Below are 19,676 nucleotides of genomic sequence, written 5' to 3' on the forward strand. Positions count from 1 at the left end.
GATCCTGCTGCAGGGATGTCACATCCTGGATAGAATTGACTGGTCTGCAGAGTTTTGTGTCATCTGCAAACACTGATACATTACTCATAATACCCTCCCCTAAGTCATTTATGAACAAATTAAACAAAAGTGGACCCAGTACAGAACCCTGAGGGACCTCACTGAGAACCTTACTCCAAGTAGAGAATGTGCCATTAACAACCACCCTCTGTACCCGATCCTGTAGGCAGTTTTCTATCCATGTGCAAACGACTTCACTAAGACCAATAGACCTTAGCTTAGAAAGCAGTCGTTTGTGGGGAACGGTATCAAATGCTTTGGCAAAATCCAAATAGATTATATCTACTGCATCCCCACTGTCCAGCTTCTTTCTTACCTCATCATAAAAAGCAATTAAATTGGTCTGACATGACCTGTCCTTCATAAAGCCATGCTGATTACTGCTCATAATGCCATTCTCCACTACATAATTTTGAATGTGATCCCTTAACAAGCCTTCAAATAACTTGCCCACCACGGATGTCAAACTTACAGGCCTATAATTGCCAGGCTGAGATCTTATTCCCTTTTTAAATATGGGAGTGACATTCGCCTTCTTCCAATCACTAGGTACCATACCTGATGAAAGAGAGTCTGAGAATATCAGAAACAAGGGCCACTGCAATTCTGCCCCTAGCTCTCTCAGTACCCGAGGGTGTATTCCATCTGGCCCAGGTGCCTTGTTTACATTTATCGTGTGTAACCCTTTAAGCACCATATCCTGTGCCAACCACTGTGTAGTTGGAGCTGAGGCAGCTATTGGGTGGGACTTGGCCCACTGGCTCCTCTACTGTATACACAGAAGAAAAGAACTGGTTAAGCACATCTGCCTTTTCTGTATCCGCTGTAACCATATTGTTATTATAACTCAATGGGGCCACACCCTCAACCTGCATCTTTTTACTATTAATATACTTAAAAAACTTTTTGGGGTTAGTCTTGGCCTCGGCCGCGATGCGCTCCTCATTTTCTATCTTTGCCTTCCGGATTGCTGTTTTACAACACTTGTTATAGTGTTTATAATCATTAAACGCAGCTACTGTCCCCTCTGACTTATATTTCTGACCCTTGTGTGTAAGAAGCCTTATAGAATGCTACTGCATAAGTGTTGGTCTGGTCAGCTAAGGTACATAGTTGGCATAATATTGGTGCTATTATGTCTGTGAGTTTTGTACCCTTGTGACAGAATTCCAACTGCGCATGGTGCATTTGAGGAGGGGAAGGATGATGCAGCAGCCTTAATTTTGTCCTCTGTTTTGGCAGCTTCCAGGTATTTACTTTTAACAGAAGGTAAGTCTAAAAGGAATCATTTATGACTGCAGGTGCAGTGAGTAAAGTGCAATTTTAGGTACATTGCTATGTACCCCCCCCCCCACACACACACTATACAGAGTTTTCCCTCTAGAATTCCAGCATCACTGCACCATTGGGAGTTGCACCTGGCTTGTTTGAGGACAATGCATTAAGATTGCACTTGCAATCTCGCTGAAGATGGTCTGGTCTGATTTCCATCATATACAGCATTCAGTGTGCAAGTGACATTTTTCCATCTTTATTTGGTACAACTGTGTAGTAGGGGTTGATGCAGGGCATTGTGGGAACCCTGGAGCTACCGTCTGGTTAGGAGTTGGCAGTAGCTCCTGGGTTCCCCTTATTCAATCAGCACTACTGCACTCGATTAGGAACAGGAGGCAAGGAGGACTGAGTGGTGGCGAGTGCAACTGTATCTTTCAAAGTAACATAGTAAGTTGGGTTGAAAAAAGACATATGTCCATCATGTTCAACCATAATGCCTATATATAACCTGCCTAACTACTAGTTGATCCAGAGGAAGGCAAAAAACCCCATTTGAAGCCCCTCTAATTTGCCGCAGAGGGGAAAAAAATTCCTTCCTGACTCCAAGATGGCAATCGGACCAGTCCCTGGATCAACTTGTACTAAGAGCTATCCCCCATACCCCTGTATTCCCTCACTTGTACTGAGAGCTATCTCCCATAACCCTATATTCCCTCACTTGCTAAGAATCCATCCAGCCCCTTCTTACAGCTATATAATGTATCAGCCAGTACAACTGATTCGGGGAGGGAATTCCACAACTTCACAGCTCTCACAGTAAAAAATCCTTTCCGAATATTTAAACGGAACCTCCCTTCTTCTAAACGGAGTGGGTGCCCTCGTGTCCGTTGGAAGGACCTACTGGTAAATAAAACATTAGAAAGGTTATTATATGATCCCCTTATATATTTATACATAGTTATCATGTCACCTCTTAAGCGCCTCTTCTCCAGTGTAAACAGACCCAACTTGGCCAGTCTTTCTTCATAACTGAGACTTTCCATACCCTTTACCAACTTAGTTGCCCTTCTCTGGACCCTCTCTAACTCAATCTTGTCCCATTTGAGCACTGGAGACCAGAACTGAACAGCATATTCTAGATGGGGCCTTACCAGCGCTCTGTAAAGGGGAAGAATAACCCCCTCCTCCCGTGAATCTATACCCCTCTTAATACAACTCAAAACCTTGTTTGCCCTTGCAGCTGCTGCCTGGCATTGCTTGCTACAGCCAAGTTTATTATCTACAAGGACTCCAAGCTCCTTCTCCATTATGGATTTGCCTAGTGCAGTCCCATTAAGGGTATAAGTGGCTTGCATATTTTTACATCCCAGGTGCATGACCTTACATTTATCCACATTAAATCTCATCTGCCACTTAGCCGCCCAGATTGCCAGTTGGTCAAGATCCTGCTGCAAGGATGCCACATGTAATTGGAAATTTTTTTTTACACCAGCACATCCTTACCTCCTCCAGAGAATTACTACTTGGTGCACAGCCTAGAGAGCCGGCACTCTCCACACAGTCCGGTCAAAATATTTCAGCCAGCACAACAAGTAAAGTGCAATCAGGGCTTAGCCCCTGCGTGTTTATCCAAAACACGAATGCCTGACAAAGGGGTACGCCCCCGAAACGTTGCTTTTTGAATAAACAAACCCTGAGGGACCCACTGAGAACCTTACACCAAGTAGAGAATGTACCATTAACAACCACCCTCTGTACCCGATCCTGTAGCCAGTTTTCTATCCATGTGCAAATGACTTCACTAAGACCAATAGACCTTAGTTTAGAAAGCAGTCGTTTGTGGGGAACGGTATCAAATGCTTTGGCAAAATCCAAATAGATTACAGTGGCTTGCAAAAGTATTCGGCCCCGTTGAACTTCGCCACATTTTGTCACATTACAGCCACCAACATGAATCAATTTTATTGGAATTCCACGTGAAAGACCAATACAAAGTGGTGTACACGTGAGAAGTGGAACGAAAATCATACATGATTCCAAACATTTTTTACAAATAAATAACTGCAAAGTGGGGTGTGCGTAATTATTCAGCCCCCTTTGGTCTAAGTGCAGTCAGTTGCCCATAGACATTGCCTGATGAGTGCTAATGACTAAATAGAGTGCACCTGTGTTTAATCTAATGTCAGTACAAATACAGCTGCTCTGTGACGGCCTCAGAGGTTGTCTAAGAGAATATTGGGATCAACAACACCATGAAGTCCAAAGAACACACCAGACAGGTCAGGGATAAAGTTATTGAGAAATTTAAAGCAGGCTTAGGCTACAAAAAGATTTCCAAAGCCTTGAACATCCCACGGAGCACTGTTCAAGCGATCATTCAGAAATGGAAGGAGTATGGCACAACTGTAAACCTACCAAGACAAGGCCGTCCACCTAAACTCACAGGCCGAACAAGGAGAGCGCTGATCAGAAATGCAGCCAAGAGGCCCATGGTGACTCTGGACGAGCTGCAGAGATCTACAGCTCAGGTGGGGGAATCTGTCCATAGGGGAACTATTAGTCGTGCACTGCACAAAGTTGGCCTTTATGGAAGAGTGGCAAGAAGAAAGCCATTGTTAACAGAAAACCATAAGAAGTCCCATTTGCAGTTTGCCACAAGCCATGTGGGGGACACAGCAAACATGTGGAAGAAGGTGCTCTGGTCAGATGAGACCAAAATGGAACTTTTTGGCCAAAATGCAAAACGCTATGTGTGGCGGAAAACTAACACTGCACATCACTCTGAACACACCATCCCCCTGTCAAATATGGTGGTGGCAGCATCATGCTCTGGGGGTGCTTCTCTTCAGCAGGGACAGGGAAGCTGGTCAGAGTTGATGGGAAGATGGAGCCAAATACAGGGCAATCTTGGAAGAAAACCTCTTGGAGTCTGCAAAAGACTTTGAGACTGGGGCGGAGGTTCACCTTCCAGCAGGACAACAACCCTAAACATAAAGCCAGGGCAACAATGGAATGGTTTAAAACAAAACATATCCATGTGTTAGAATGGCCCAGTCAAAGTCCAGATCTAAATCTAATCGAGAATCTGTTGGAAGATCTGAAAACTGCTGTTCACAAACGCTGTCCATCTAATCTGACTGAGCTGGAGCTGTTTTGCAAAGATGAATGGGCAAGGATTTCAGTCTCTAGATGTGCAAAGCTGGTAGAGACATACCCTAAAAGCCAGGCAGCTGTAATTGCAGCAAAAGGTGGTTCTACAAAGTATTGACTCAGGGGGCTGAATAATTACGCACACCCCACTTTGCAGTTATTCATTTGTAAAAAATGTTTGGAATCATGTATGATTTTCATTCCACTTCTCACGTGTACACCACTTTGTATTGGTCTTTCACGTGGAATTCCAATAAAATTGATTCATGTTTGTGGCTGTAATGTGACAAAATGTGGAAAAGTTCAAGGGGGCCGAATACTTTTGCAAGCCACTGTATATCTACTGCATCCCCACTGTCTAGCTTCTTACCTCATCATAAAAAGCAATTAAATTAGTCTGACATGACCTGTCCTTCATAAAGCCATGCTGATTACTGCTCATAATGCCATTCTCCAGTACATAATTTTGTATATGATCCCTTAATAAGCTTTCAAATAACTTGCCCACCACTGATGTCAAACTTACAGGCCTATAATTGCCAGGCTGAGATCGTACTCACTTTTTAAATATAGGAATGACATTCCTGATGAAAGCGAGTCTGAGAATATCAGAAACAAGGGCCACTGTAATTCTACCCCTAGCTCTCTCAGTACCCGAGGGTGTATACCATCTGGCCCAGGTGCCTTGTTTACATTTATCTTGTGTAACCCTTTAAGCACCATATCCTGTGCCAACCACTGTGTAGATGGAGCTGAGGCAACAGTGCAGCTATTGGGTGGGACTTGGCACTTTGGCTCCTCTACTGTATACACATAAGAAAAGAACTGGTTAAGCACATCTGCCTTTTCTTTATCCGTTGTAACCATATTGTTACTATAACTCAATGGGGCCACACCCTCAACCTGCATCTTTTTACTATTAATATACTTAAAAAACTTTTTGGGGTTAGTCTTGGTCTCTGCCGCAATGCGCTCCTCATTTTCTATCTTTGCCTTCCGGATTGCTGTTTTACAACACTTGTTATAGTGTTTATATTCATTAAACGCAGCTACTGTCCCCTCTGACTTATATTTCTTAAAAGTAAAAAAAAAATTAACTTCTTTACCTCAGTGTTAAGCCACATAGGGTGATTCTTAACACTTCTACTTTTTCTTATTAATGGAATAAATTGAGAACAGTAATGATTTAATATCATTTTAAATGAAGAACACATAATGCCCCAATCTATGCCCTGAAGCGCTGCCCTTAAGGAGCTAAAATTTGCCAATTAAAATTCATTGTCTTTGTTGCCCCCGTGTAAATTTGTTTCCTGCACCAAACATCGATTGAAATAACATTATGGCCACTATTACCCAGGGGTTCAACCACTTGCACATTTGCTATACGTTCTGGGTCATTAGAGATCACTAGATCCAGTATAGCATGGTTCCTGGTTGGCTCCTCAACAACCTGTGACATAAAGTTGTCATGCAGCAAGTTTATAAACTTGTTCCCATTTACTGTCCTGGCAGTACTATGGCTCCAGGGTAATTAACCCTGAATGGGATTTTTTGCGCAACTGATTGACCGATTTATCTAATAGGGTAATATTTAGTTAATTGTACGAATGTACCTTTAGGATGTTAAATTAGCTAAAAAATGGTAACTGATGGATGAAATGCCTTGATCAGCTTTGCATTTTTACCACCATATTAATAAAATGGGTAAAAGCCAGTGTCAGACTGAGACCCCCAGGGGCCACCCAGAAAACCTTAGACCAAGGATCCACTCTCCAAACTATTTTTCCTTATTTCCTCACTCAACCTCTTAGTTCTCCAAGTCTATTTTTTGTACATGCTAGCATCTATTCTCTATCCTTCCATCTACTCCTCCTCTTTTTTCCTATTCAGAAATAGGGAATGACCATGAAGTAGGCCAAATGGTTAGGAGCAGGAGAGCCCACTAACCCCTGGACTCACTGGGAGTTTTCCTGGTATCCTGGTGGGCCAGTCCGACACTGGTAAAAGCTGTATTTAAGATATTTTCTTGGTTTCATTTGTGCACAGCAGTTAAAATCTCTCAAAGGAGGTAGAAATCCTATTGTTTCTACCTCCATATCTGACAATTCAGCCCTGAACGTCTGTGGAGGGTGGGAACGATTGAAAATCGTCACACGTGGGGCCTCCTTTACCATGAGGTAGTGTGTAGCTTGGCATACAGCTAAACTCCTTCCTTTATTAATTTACTGAGAAAGATTGTTAAGCTTCAGCTTTATTAACAAAGGGAAGGTAAAAATCGGGAATAAAAAAGGACAGTGCTTACTGGTACTGTACAGCATAATATAGCATATACTGCATTAATGCACTCAAAAGTGCATTAAACACTGTGTGAAGTACAAGAATAAAATACACAAATGCATTAAAGAAGAGAGGCATCTGTATAAATATAAGGCCTAGATGCCCGTGCAATTATTGGAATATGGGTGCCTTGAGGTGATGTCATATAACATGAATATAAACTTCATAAAAGTATAAAACATAAAAATAACCATTTATATTGGTACACCAGAGCTAGGGATAGATAATAACCAGTGATGCTACCGCAAGGCTGGATGGGGTAGTATTTTTGCAGATGGAATACTATAGCTGTTAACAGTAGAAAGTTGTCATCTATGCTGATCCTTTTCCTGGATTACACATGGTCACATAGTAAAGGTATTGTAGGTTAAGGGCCATACACATGCAGATTCCAGCTGCTGATTTGGTCCTGCAGACCGGTTCGGTAGCTTATCTGCCCGTGTATGGGCACCCCCAACGGGCCTACCCGACCGATATCTGGCCTAAAATTGGGTTCGATTTTCCCATCATATCGGGAATTGCATCGTTGATGTGGTCCAGCTGCCCATATACCTGTCATTTAATTAATTATTCCTAGGGCCAAACAATCTAATTAGTGCAATATTGCCTATCGTAGGCGGCCATAACGGGAGACGATCTGCTCGTTTGGGGATGAGATAGTACGGTGTGGCCACCTTTAGAAAGGACATTTTCTCAAAACACAATGATTGCAAACATTAATTACGCCAGTAGGTGGTGCAGTATATAAAAAATTACACAGTGCTGGAGGCATAACGGTAGGCTTTTCTTATTAGAAGACCAGTGCTCGGTAAGATAATTTGAAAATTCTTTTGCAATTTGCAGTGTGGCTATTACTCAATTTAAAAGCAGTTAAGAACTTTGCAGTCAGTTTTAGTACCATCTGCATCAGCTGCTGTTTCTTCTTCATCTACCCCTGGTACCTCAGCAGTTCCATTTGTGATTACTGGCTCTCCAGAGGGTATCTTTTCCTGAGAAAGCGTTTCCATTCTTTCAGTGGAATGTCTTTATTATTAAAGTGCATCTCTCTTTCTTGCATAGTATCACAAACATGGGACCCAAACTAGATGAACCTTATATTTTATGTGTTTTTAATTTTCATCTTCCTTACCTTTTCCTAGTTTCCCCTTTTCTACCTTTTTCCCAAATGTTTTTATTGGAATTTGATATTCATCCACCCCCAGAAGCCATTCTCAGACCTAATAACTTTCTCCTTTTACAATCTACCTTTTTGGACCATCTCAAAAAAGCCTCCATTACCTTTTTCAGTTCTTCCTCTTCTCCAGCTTGCATGGATGGAATTTTTTTCTATAAAACTTAACTATACGTTCTTTAAAAACTTTGTTTTGAAAAAGACAACAAATTCTCTGTGTGACCACTGCACTTACCAGTGTCAATATATTTAGGACATTAAGACATTTTACTCCATATATAATAAAAGACACAAAGTTTGCACAGGAGAAGTAACCTATAGCAATCAATCAGCAGGTAGCATTTACTGGTCACCTGTTTAAAAGCAAACATCTTATTGTTTGCCATGGGTTACTGGTTCTGGGCAAACTTGGTCCCTTTTATTACATATGGGGGAGTGTGCATAAAGTGACAAATCTCTCCATGTTGTGTATTTATTACATCATGCAATTTCCCTGCATGTCATTGCCCTAAAAGAAGAATGTAAGTATAGGATAACAGGGAGAAGTACATAATGTCATAAATACACAGTGGCAAATCTGCCTGTTGTATCAGCTTGGCTTTAGTCTGTTTTAAAAGGAACACTCTTCTTAATTACTATTGACACCCTAGAGCAGCGGTCCCCAATCTTTTGTACCTGTGAGCCACATTTAAATGTAAAAACAGTTGGGACACAAGCATAAAAAAAACTTCCTGGGGGTGCCAAATATGGGACATGACTGTCTGCTTGGTAGCCCCTATGTTGACTGGCAGCCTACAGGAGGTTCTGTTTGGCAGTACACCTGCTTTTTATGTAAACATTTAGGTGATAACATGTTCTCTCAAGCTCTTCAGGTTGCTTCCATAACATAAAATAAAGTACCAGTGTGAGAAAGGAATGTATTAATTCAGCACTGTTTATTAATGTACAGGTGTGAGACCTGTTATTCAGAAAACCCCAGGTCCAAAGCATTCTGCATAATGGGTCTTTCCATAATTTAGATCTCTATACTTTGTCTGCTAGAAACCATTTAAACATTAAATAAACCCAATAGGATTGTTTTGCCTCAATAAGGATTAATTATATCTTAACTGTAATCAATTACAGGGGACGGTTTTGTTATTGCTTAGAAAAAGGAATTGAATTTGGAATCTGTGGGAGATGACCTTCCCATAATTCAGAGCTAGCTTGCTGGATAACAGGTTTCCAGAAATCTGATCCCATAACTGTATTTATAAAGCACCAACATATTCTGCAGTGCTTTACAATAACTGGGTGTGTATACTGACCAGCTCGGTTAGACACCAGTGGTAGGTTTAGCGTAGACCAGAAGAGGGAGCAGCAGCCCATAGAATAATTATAAGGTGATAGGCAGTGGCCTTAGGCACTATACAGCTGTTTCTGGTTCACAGGATAACCAGTTACCTACAAGCGCCTCCCTGTAAAAACCCTTGCCGTACAGCTAAGATATTGTATGGCCAATAGTTGCACATAGGTTATTTCTCTATAAATATTAGTGTTGTAACTAGAGTGCACTGTTTTTGTGGATTTTGGATAAAGCTTATTTGGTACGGTTTTCAGTAAAAGCATTTCCCCTTTGGCTGGACATTAAAGGAACAGTAACACCAAAAAATGAAAGTGTATAAATAAAAGTGTAACTAAAATATAATGTGCTGCTGCCCTGCACTGGTAAACGTTGTGTGTTTACTTCAGAAAGTCTACTATAATTTATATAAATAAGCTGCTATGTAGCCATGGAGGCAGCCATTCAAAGGAGAAAAGGCACAGGCACATAGCAGATAACAGATAAAACACTTTTGTATTCTACAGAACTTATCTGTTATCTGCTATGTAATCTGTGCCTTTTTTCCAGCTTGAATGGCTGCCCCCATGGCTACACAGCAGCTTATTATATAAATTATAGTAGTGTTACTGTAGCAAACACACCAGTTTTACCAGTGCAGGGCAACAGTGCACTATATTTTTATTACTTTAAAGCTCTTTCATTTTTTGGTGTTACTGTCCCTTTAAGACACATTCACAGTGTACAAGTTGCAATTTTGAGGGCAGGTATTTAACGATTTCAAAGAGGCTGTTTACATGTTCTTTAACCCCTATCCTGACTTGAAGCATCCTAACACAGTGCTGTCCAACTGGTGGCCCGCTCTGTGTGGCCCCCCACCTGTCTGGCTGCTTACTTTTCTGTAAACTTAAAATGGTATCGGTAATGAGATTAACTTGCCCCCCTGCGTGGTTCACACCTCAAATTCAGACTGTAATTGCTGTATTGTTTAAACATGTATTGTTCACACCTCAGGCTCAGACTGTAATCACCCACATTGTTCACCTGTTCACACCTCAGACTGTAGGAGCTGTGCCAGCATTGTGTCACTGTATGTACCTGGCCAGCCCTTTGCTGCTGATGTGTATTGCACAGGAAGGGCATGGCACACACAGGCAGCATAGGTCAGGCAGTGTATGGCACACATTGGTAGCATAAGGCAGGCAGAGCATGGCATACAAAGGCAGCATAGGGCAGGCAGAGTATGGCACACATTGGTAGCATAAGGCAGACAGAGCATGGCGCACACAGGCACTACTCTGCCTGCCCTATGCTGCCTGTGTGTACCATACTCTGCCTGCCCTACGCTGCCATACTCTACCTGCCCTATGCTGCTTGCGTGTGCCATACCCTGCCTGTGTGTGCCATACGCTGCCTGCCCTATGCTGCCTGTGTGTGCTGTATTCTGCCTGATCTATGCTTTCTGTGTGCATACTCTGCCTGCTCTATGCTGCCTGTGTGTGCCATACTCTGCCTGACCTATGCTGCCTGTGTGTGCCATACTCTGCCTGCCCTATGCTGCATGTGTGTGCCATATTCTGCCTGCCCTATGCTGCATGTGTGTGCCATATTCTGCCTGCCCTATGCTGCATGTGTGCCATACTCTCCCTGCCCTATGCTGCCTGTGTGTGCCATACACTGCCTGCCCTATGCTGCATGTGTGTGCCATACTCTGCCTGCCCTATGCTGCCTATGTGTGCCATACTCTGCCTGCCCTTAGCTGGCTGTGTGTGCCATACTCTGCCTGCCCTATGCTGCCTGTGTGTACCATACTCTGTCTGCCCTATGCTGCCTGTGTGTGCCATTGGAAATATTAATTGTATGGTCCCTAAGGTGTGTAATTATGTGCTGGGGGTTGCTGTGCTATCCACAGGGGAGGAGTGATGAATGGAGGGTGATATCCCTACAGTGAGCACCAACCATTTGGGTTTTTGCTGCACTACCACCATTAGTGTGATAACATGGGTGTGGTTTAAAAAGGTAGAGTGGTCAAAACAGACTTCCATTATCAGCCCTCCACCATGTAGGCCAGAAACATTCTGTTCCTCAGTACCACAGAAGTTGGACAGCACTATCCTAACATATAGTGGCTACTTTCGAGGTCAGAATGCAGTAACAGCACTGACATGTAACTTCCAGGGCTTTGCCTTTTATCAAGCCACAGTAGATTCAGCCTTTGAGGGGGACAAAGTTCCCAAGTCGTATGTCTACAGAAACAGTTGATTCATGTTGCTTGTATAAATACAGTATATGAGGCACAGACCATCAGCCAACTATTTTAATTCCACTGAATGTTTCTGAGAACAAGTGCGAGGGCAGACGAAGTGTATATTCTCTTCTCTCAGTCCACCGCTTTTCTGCCTGGCGGATCTGCTTCCATACGCCACTCTGTGCGCATGCACTAAAACCTATGGCAACAGCTAGAGTATGCGCACACAGAGCAGAGCGGAATGGTGGGCGGCCTGGTAAAAGCGTAAGCGAACATTTTCCAGGCCGACCGCCAGTCCATTCTGTGTGCGCACCCTCTGGCTGTTGCCATAGGTTTTAGAGTTGAAACAGTTTTCCATAAATTGTTACAAATGGTATAATTGCAACATGTAAACACCAGTCTCATTTGCTCAAGGGCTAGGTCTCATAGGGCTTGTTTAAAAACGCGGATTCAAGCGTAAGTAAGCACAAGATGAAGCCCTACTGAAAATAATGGAATACGCACTATAGCAATTTGCACGAGGCACTTGCAAGCTGAAACCCGCCACATGACACCAGTGCTGGCGTTTTTCAGCAGAAACGCTAATACATAGAAGAAACACCATACCTTTGAACTCTATGGGATCCACATGTTTAGAAATACACTTTGCTGAAATACACAGCATATTTTCAATATGGCGGTCAAACACTGGTAAGATGCACATATACATATTTGCGGCATTTTATGTTGGTCACGTAATTATGTAGCGTATTGACAATCAGTACAGCTACATTATGCACATGAATTGCTTTTCAGCTTGGTTTTTGTTCCCACAAACATTTAATAAAATTCGTCAGCGATGTCTTCCTCCAAGGCTTTTTTTGATACGGAACGGCATTACGAACAAACATAACAGCGAAAATGTGGGGAATGAGAAAAAAACAGAAATGCATGTTGGGAAAACAACACTGCAAGCTGAAGATGCAAGCTGTCAGTGCTTACCTGTTGGTTCAGTGTCGCTCTTTTCAGATTTCACAGGCTAAGCCCTAATTTTATTAGCTTTGATATATAAACTATAGTAGTCTTTCTAAGGAAAACACACCAGTTGTACCAGTACAGGGCAGCATTACATTATATAGTAATTACTTTCGTACACTTTCATTTTTTGGTGTTACTGTCCCTTTAATGGGATTTTATAATGTGCATTCTATATCCGGCTGATTTTGGCCAGATAACAGTCGAGTAGGCCCGTTGAAGGGCTCCATGTACAGGCAGATTAGCTGCTGACTCTGCCTGTGTTTGACCACCTTAAGATATTAATGTCAAGAAAAATAAATATACATTTTAAATTAAAATAAAAATGAGATACAAAAAAAAAAGTAACATTTTACACAGCAATATCTGAGCCAGGGTAAATGATTAAATAGAATTATAAGGAAAGGCAGATTAAAGATGATAGTATTACAGATAGAATGACATTTGCAAAGAACCACCAACAGTTAAACGAGAAGGAAAATCATTTTAGCATTTTACTGCCAATAGATTTGCCACAATTAGTGCCACCTAGAACATATTATTTATTCTGCAGAAAACTTTACCATACCTGGGTAAAGAGCCCTAGAAGCTCCCTCTGATAGCAGCTGCCATTTTAGCTTGGTTTTGGTAGCTTCCTGCTGCAGTTATAGCACTTGGAAGCTCAGATTACATATTCCTAAGGGCGGGGGAAGTGAGTTCTTATGCATTCTCATGGGAGGGGGGAGCAGGAGAAGGGAGGGGTACAGAGGAGAGAACTGAGCTGACTCAAGCCCCAAACCTGAATGAGCCCTAAAAGAGAGAAAGTCTGATACCGAAGAACATGTTCACAAAAAAGGAGACAAGAAATCCATTCTTGGTAGAGGACTCTCTGTGAGTGCTTATGGCTGTATTTACATAGACCTTTCTGATAAAGTTTACTTAGTTTTTACCTTTCCTTCTCCTTTAAACATGGGTTATTCCATCAATACACTTATAAAGGACAACCACTGACACAGCAGAATTTTTTATCTAGAACAGATTGCTAGAGGAACTGGGAAGTAAACTCACACAGGTCAAGTTCACACAAAAGCCTTTTTCAGAATGCATCCAGCATTTCTGCACAAATACTTATAGATGGGAAATTTTTCCAGCCCTGTGGGAAGAGTTCTCTCTGCAAGTTTTGTGAGCACTGGGAGTGTGTAGAGCCGTGTTGAGCCCTGCTGTTGAAGACTGAAGTTTGTTAAAGAAAATACTTAAAATAGAAGCTTGGTTGAATTGTTTTAACCCTCCATAGTAAGACAAGTAAGTACAAAATGTGTTTGGACTTCTTACAATCAGTTGGTACAATGCAGTCTGTATGCAAGAAATATTTCCAGTCGTATTGTTTTTTATTCACAGGCATTTTCCCATGTGGGATATGTGTTCGATGTGGAACTGAATAGATTAGTCTATATCTGTAAATGGCTGTTTTTAAAGGCTGTTATATTTTAACCCAAAGGTTTCATTAATAACTAAGCAAGAACTCTGCTAGAGTAACGAGAGGACTGGATGTTATAGTTTAGACTTTGGGAGGCTCCGATTACAAATTCCTGAGTTATACAAGTATGGCATTCTACATAATCAGGTTTTAAAGGGTAACTGTATAAAGCTGTATAAAATATGAGTGCCCCCCAAAACATTTCTATAACATGTCATCCTGATTTTGATAGATATTATACTGCATGTTGTGTTTTCCAGCAGAAGGCAAATTATATAGCAGTGCATGAAGCATTTAGAAAGAGAGCAACTCCTGAGTGAGATATTAATAGTGAAATATCAGGTTGGAAATTGTTCCTCAGTGCCAGTTTTGTGTCCTTTACCCCTATATATTTTTAGCTATAGTTTTAATATATCTATATAATACCTATCAGCATTCCTAAATACAAATGTAAAACATGTTTGCACTGAACTGCCTAGAAGATTTTTCTCTCTCTTAATCCTACCCACTTTTAGTGCTCAGAAATTTGTGACTCTTTTGGAAAAATATACTTGCAACTGACAGGTTTGTTATATTGCTGTCAGGACTTCTGTGTGCTTGGTTGGAGGGTGTTAGAATTTGCTTTGAAATGGATAATTCAGCCTGAATATTGTATATTGTAGCCCACAGCTGCAATGTGTAGATAGATAAAATTGTTATATATATGTTATATAAATTGTACATGTGGTACAAATAGTGCTGGCATGCGCAACATTTTTGGCACACCCTCTCCCTCTGGTGCAGTTATGGTTAGGGCCGCTTTAAGGTACCAGCAGAGTTGGGCAGAGTTTCTTGGGCAGGGCCCCTATTAACCCAAGACATCTGTGATAGAATTACCCTCAAGCACATGAAGTTCAATATAGTGAGGCAGGCAGTGAAGAAATGGTCTGCACTTACTGAGGTAGACATGATGCTCAAGTGTGCGGCCCTGGACCTTGAAAGAGAAAAATTATAAAATGGTGATGCCACAAAAAAAAAGGGAAATAAATTAAAATAACCATACTTTTAGTTGATTAAAACTAGGGGTCCTTCTGCCAAACATTATTGCAGATGAAAGGTGCTTGTTGGCCCCTATCCTGGAGAGCCTGGGCAAATGCCCTTTTTGCCCATTTCTTAAAATTGCCCTGGTTATGGTGCCCACCTGAAAAGTTATGCACACCAACACTTTTTGCAATTATACTTGTGAATTTAGAGTACATAGAATGCCAGTACGTGTATTTGCAGTAGAATATAAAATATCCAATTCATCCACAAAGTAAGGCACAAGTGCCTCTAGCAGCTCCTATTCATGTGAATGCAAAGGCCTGATTCTGGGTGCTCTGCAGTTTACAATGATGACAAATAATGCAATATGGACATATTGTAAGCTTTGACTGTATACCACCCCCAAGCATGTACAGTGGCAACCACGGGGGGGGGGGGGAAGGTTGTTGGGGCATGAGGATTAGCGCCCCCCACTTTTGCTCCCTAGACATAGTAAACTGTGCATGACATGCCCCAAAAATACTGCAACACCCCTTCAAACTCTCATTAACCATAAGGGGTTACTTAAGTTTGTAGCTAATTTAATTTTTGCAGAAGCTTCAATTATTGTTTTATATTCTGTCACACTGGAGCAGTGCTGTCCAACTTCTGTAGTGCCGAGGGCCGGAATTTCTCTAGCATACATGGTGGAGGGCCGCTAATGGAAGCCAGTTTTGACCACTCCCTCTTTTTAAACCACACCCACTTGAAACCACACCCATTTTATCACAATGGTGGTAGTGCAGCAAAAACCCAAATGCTTGGTCCTCACTGCGGGGATATCAACCGTCATTCATATGTGAAAGAATTATATTATGTCATATTAAGACATACCCTTAAATCCATATGCCTCCTCCTCCTCTGTGGATAGCACAGCAACCCCAGTACATAATTACACACCTAGGGACCATTTAATGGCTATTTCCAACTGCTAACAAACTCCCAGAACAAACCCCTGCCAGGTTCACCTCCCACAGGCAGCATAGGGCAGGCAGAGTATGGCACACACAGGCAGCATAGGGCAGGCAGAATATGGCACACACAGGCAGCACTCTGCCTGTCCTATGCTGCGTGTGTGTGCAATACTCTGCCTGCCCTATGCTGCCCGTAGGAGGTGAACCTGGCAGGGGTTTGTTCTGGGAGTTTGTTAGCATTTGGAAATAGTAATTGTATGGTCCCTAAGGTGTGTAATTATGTGCTGGGGGTTGCTGGGCTATCCACAGGGGAGGAGGAGGCATATGGATTTAAGGATATGTCTTAATATGGCATAATAAACTTCTTTCACATATGAATGGAGGGTGATATCCCTACAGTGAGCACCAACCATTTGGGTTTTTGCTGTGCTACCACCATTAGTGTGATAACATGGGTGTGGTTTAAAAAGGTAGAGTGGTCAAAACTGACTTCCATTATCAGCCCTCCACCATGTACCACAGAAGTTGGACAGCGCTATCCTAACATATAGTGGCTACTTTCGAGGTCAGAATGCAGTAACAGCACTGACATGTAACTTCCAGGGCTTTGCCTTTTATCAAGCCACAGTAGATTCAACCTTTCAGGGGGACAAAGTTCCCAAGTCGTATGTCTACAGAAACAGTTGATTCGTGCTGCTTGTATAAATATAGTATATAAGGCACAGACCATCAGCCAACTATTTTAATTCCAGTGAATGAGTGATTATGAGAATAAGTGCAAGGGCAGACGAAGTGTATATTCCTGCCCTACCCTGCCTGTGTGTGCCATACTCTGTCTGCCATACCCTGCCTGTGTGTGCCATACTCTGCCTGCCCTATGCTTCCTGTGTGTGTGTGCCATGCTCTGCCTGCCCTACCCTGCCTGTGTGTGCCATACTCTGCCTGCCCTATGCTTCATGTGTGTGCCATACTCTGCCTGCCCTATGCTTCCTGTGTGTGCCATACTCTGCCTGCCCTATGCTTCCTGTGTGTGCCATACTCTGCCTGCCCTATGCTGCCTGTGTGCCATGCTCTGCCTGCCCTACCCTGCCTATGTGTGCCATGCTCTGCCCTACCCTGCCTGTGTGTGCGCCATACCCTCCCTGCCCTATGCTGTCTGCAGCATAGGTCAGGCAGTACATACAATGTCTGAGGTGTGAACAGGTGAACAATGTGAGTGATTACAGCCTGAGCCTGAGGTGTGAATACTGCAGGGGGTGAACAATGCAGGGATTAAAAGGTGTGAACACCACAGAGGATTACATTTTTAAACAATACAGAGGGTTTACAACCTGAATCTGAGGTGTGAACCATGCAGGGGGCCAGTTAATCTCAGTACTGATACCATTTAAAGCTTACACAAAGGTAAACCATCAAAGCAGCCAGACAGGTGGGGGGCCACACAGAGGGGGGTCGCCAGTTGGACAGCACTGCACTGGAGGATCAGAGTTCAGGATTCTCAAGATACCTTTGAGAAGCACGGCAGGGCTAATTACTGCAACAATCCAGGATGTTAATGCTACTGTCAAATGAGGCTGTTTCTGCTTCCTCTCTGTATCTGCACTCAGTAACATAACTATTAGCGTCAGGGCTAGGGTGCAGGCCGAGCAGCCGGGCCCACTACACCAGACACAGTTTTCGCCATGGATTCACATTGATGCAAGCGTTTGGAGGGCTAGGGGGGGTGCAGGCCTGGGTGCACCCCCGCACGTTCAGTAGTTCTGCACTTGGTTACAATGACAGGCACAGTGTATGCTTAAGTGCAGACACGTGGAGTGGATTTTAGTGTAGAAATGCAAAATTATGCATTTTTCTATACACCTTGAGATGTTTGGTGAGGTTGGAAAAGGTGCAAATCTTGCCTAATAGGCCACCTTGTGCTAGCTAACATTGGCTGATCATATTAGGCAACAATGCAGGCCATCAGGACTGAATCAACAAGCCAATGTGGCCCTTGTTCTGACAGGACTTATATATATCAGACAAATGAGATAAGTGAGAAAAACACTTTCTTTAATATTTGTCTGTACTTGATGTTGGCTATATGCTGAAAAAAGCTTTTTGTGGAGTGGCCATCATTTGCTACAATTATACTACTTTTGTGTTGTAGCCTATCTATTACACTAGAACAACCCCCCCCCCCCCACAATTAGTGTTTTTCAAGAAACTGAAGAAATGGTCTAAAATCTAAAAAATTGTAGAATCAGGGAGATGCATTATTCATTATATATTGGCGGGTCCACAACAAATGGTGTAAAATACAGGAAAACCTTAAATAAGGGTATGTAACATTGAGCTTTGAACTGTGTATAGAAAAGGTATTACACACTGATATACTGCACAAATTACTTTTTTGCTAAAAGAAACTCCATGAAATAATTTTTATGATTGACTTTAATGTCCACCTGAACAGGTCCCTTATGAATTATCGTATGAGAAGGCAGATACGATTCAGAAAATAAAACATGCTACATCACATAGTTCTTCTGGGTGCTGTCACTCTGCTTGGAGTCCTGGAACAAGGTACAGAAAACAGTGCTAAACATTGTCAACAATTCGCAGAATCTGTTAAGCCAGTGATCCCCAATCATTGACTCAGGGGCAACATATTTCTCATCACCCCCTTTGATGTTGCTCCCAGCGGCCTTAAGGGAAAACATGATTCAGTTAATAGAGCTTCTCCAGCAGATGGAGGCTAGCCATATTCTTCATTTCCCAGGGTACCACAGCGATGTGACCTGTTCTTTGTTGACCTTCAGTCACACTTTACTGCTGCGCTGCAAGTTGGAGTGATATCACCCCCTCCCAGCAGCTGATCAGCAGAACAATGGGAAGGGGGCAAGATAGCAGCTCCAGTAGGTATCAGAATAGCACTCAATAGTAAGAAATTTAAGTCTGGCTTGGGACTCCTCCAGTTACATGGGAGTAGGAGAAACAATAGGTTACCTGAAAGCAGTTTTAATTTGTAGCGCTGGCTCCTTCTGAAAGCTCAGACTCAGGTACAATGCACTAAGATGGCGCCTACACACCAATATTACACTGACCTAGCTGGATCTTTTCAGTAACATACTTCAGAACCTAGATCCTAGATACACACAGCTGGAATGTGAAGAATGTGCCAAGAGCTAAATTGCCACTTACAGCTCAGCTTGCCTTTTGTGCCATTAAGGTAAAACGACACCCCCGAACAATGTAGGTCTCTATAAAAGTATATTGCATAAACAAGCTCATATGTAAAACCCTGCTTCATCTAAATAAACCATTTTCATATAAGATAAATATACTTTTTTAGTAGTATTGGGTAAACTTAAATATTAAACATTGGGTAAACTTAAATAGAAAATTGCCATTTTAAGAATTAAGGGCTGCCTCATGGGATGAAAGGATTCACAGTGCACACAAACAAACAAGGGCACACATACATGCTAGGCCCCATCAACCAATTAATGGGCAGAGTTCTGTCTTTTGCTTCCACACCTCTTTCTGTTACAGTTAAAACTGCATTATTTCTGGTCATGTGATCTCTGAGGGAGCACACAGCCCATCACAAAATGGTGGCTCAAGAGAAAAGATGCAAAAGGACAATATTTAATGATGTATATTTCAGTTTGGCGAAAATTTTTAATAGG

General features: G+C 42.3%; 1 protein-coding gene across 3 annotated transcripts in view; it reads left to right on the forward strand.

Moving 5' to 3' along the window:
- ltc4s.2 (leukotriene C4 synthase, gene 2) overlaps nt 1-19,676 on the forward strand; it is a 36,832-nt gene that overhangs the window by 5,415 nt on the left and 11,741 nt on the right. For 2 of the 3 annotated variants that reach the window (XM_031897591.1, XM_031897592.1), the window contains one exon: nt 18,461-18,570. In XM_031897591.1, coding sequence (XP_031753451.1) covers nt 18,513-18,570 — 58 coding nt within the window. In that variant the 5' untranslated portion in view covers nt 18,461-18,512. Of the gene's footprint in view, nt 1-13,732; nt 13,858-18,460; nt 18,571-19,676 lie in introns of those variants that run through there. The other variant, NM_001113094.1, reaches the window with a different exon arrangement.

Source organism: Xenopus tropicalis, chromosome 3 (assembly GCF_000004195.4).
Source record: "Xenopus tropicalis strain Nigerian chromosome 3, UCB_Xtro_10.0, whole genome shotgun sequence".
NCBI classification, from domain to species: domain Eukaryota; kingdom Metazoa; phylum Chordata; class Amphibia; order Anura; family Pipidae; genus Xenopus; species Xenopus tropicalis.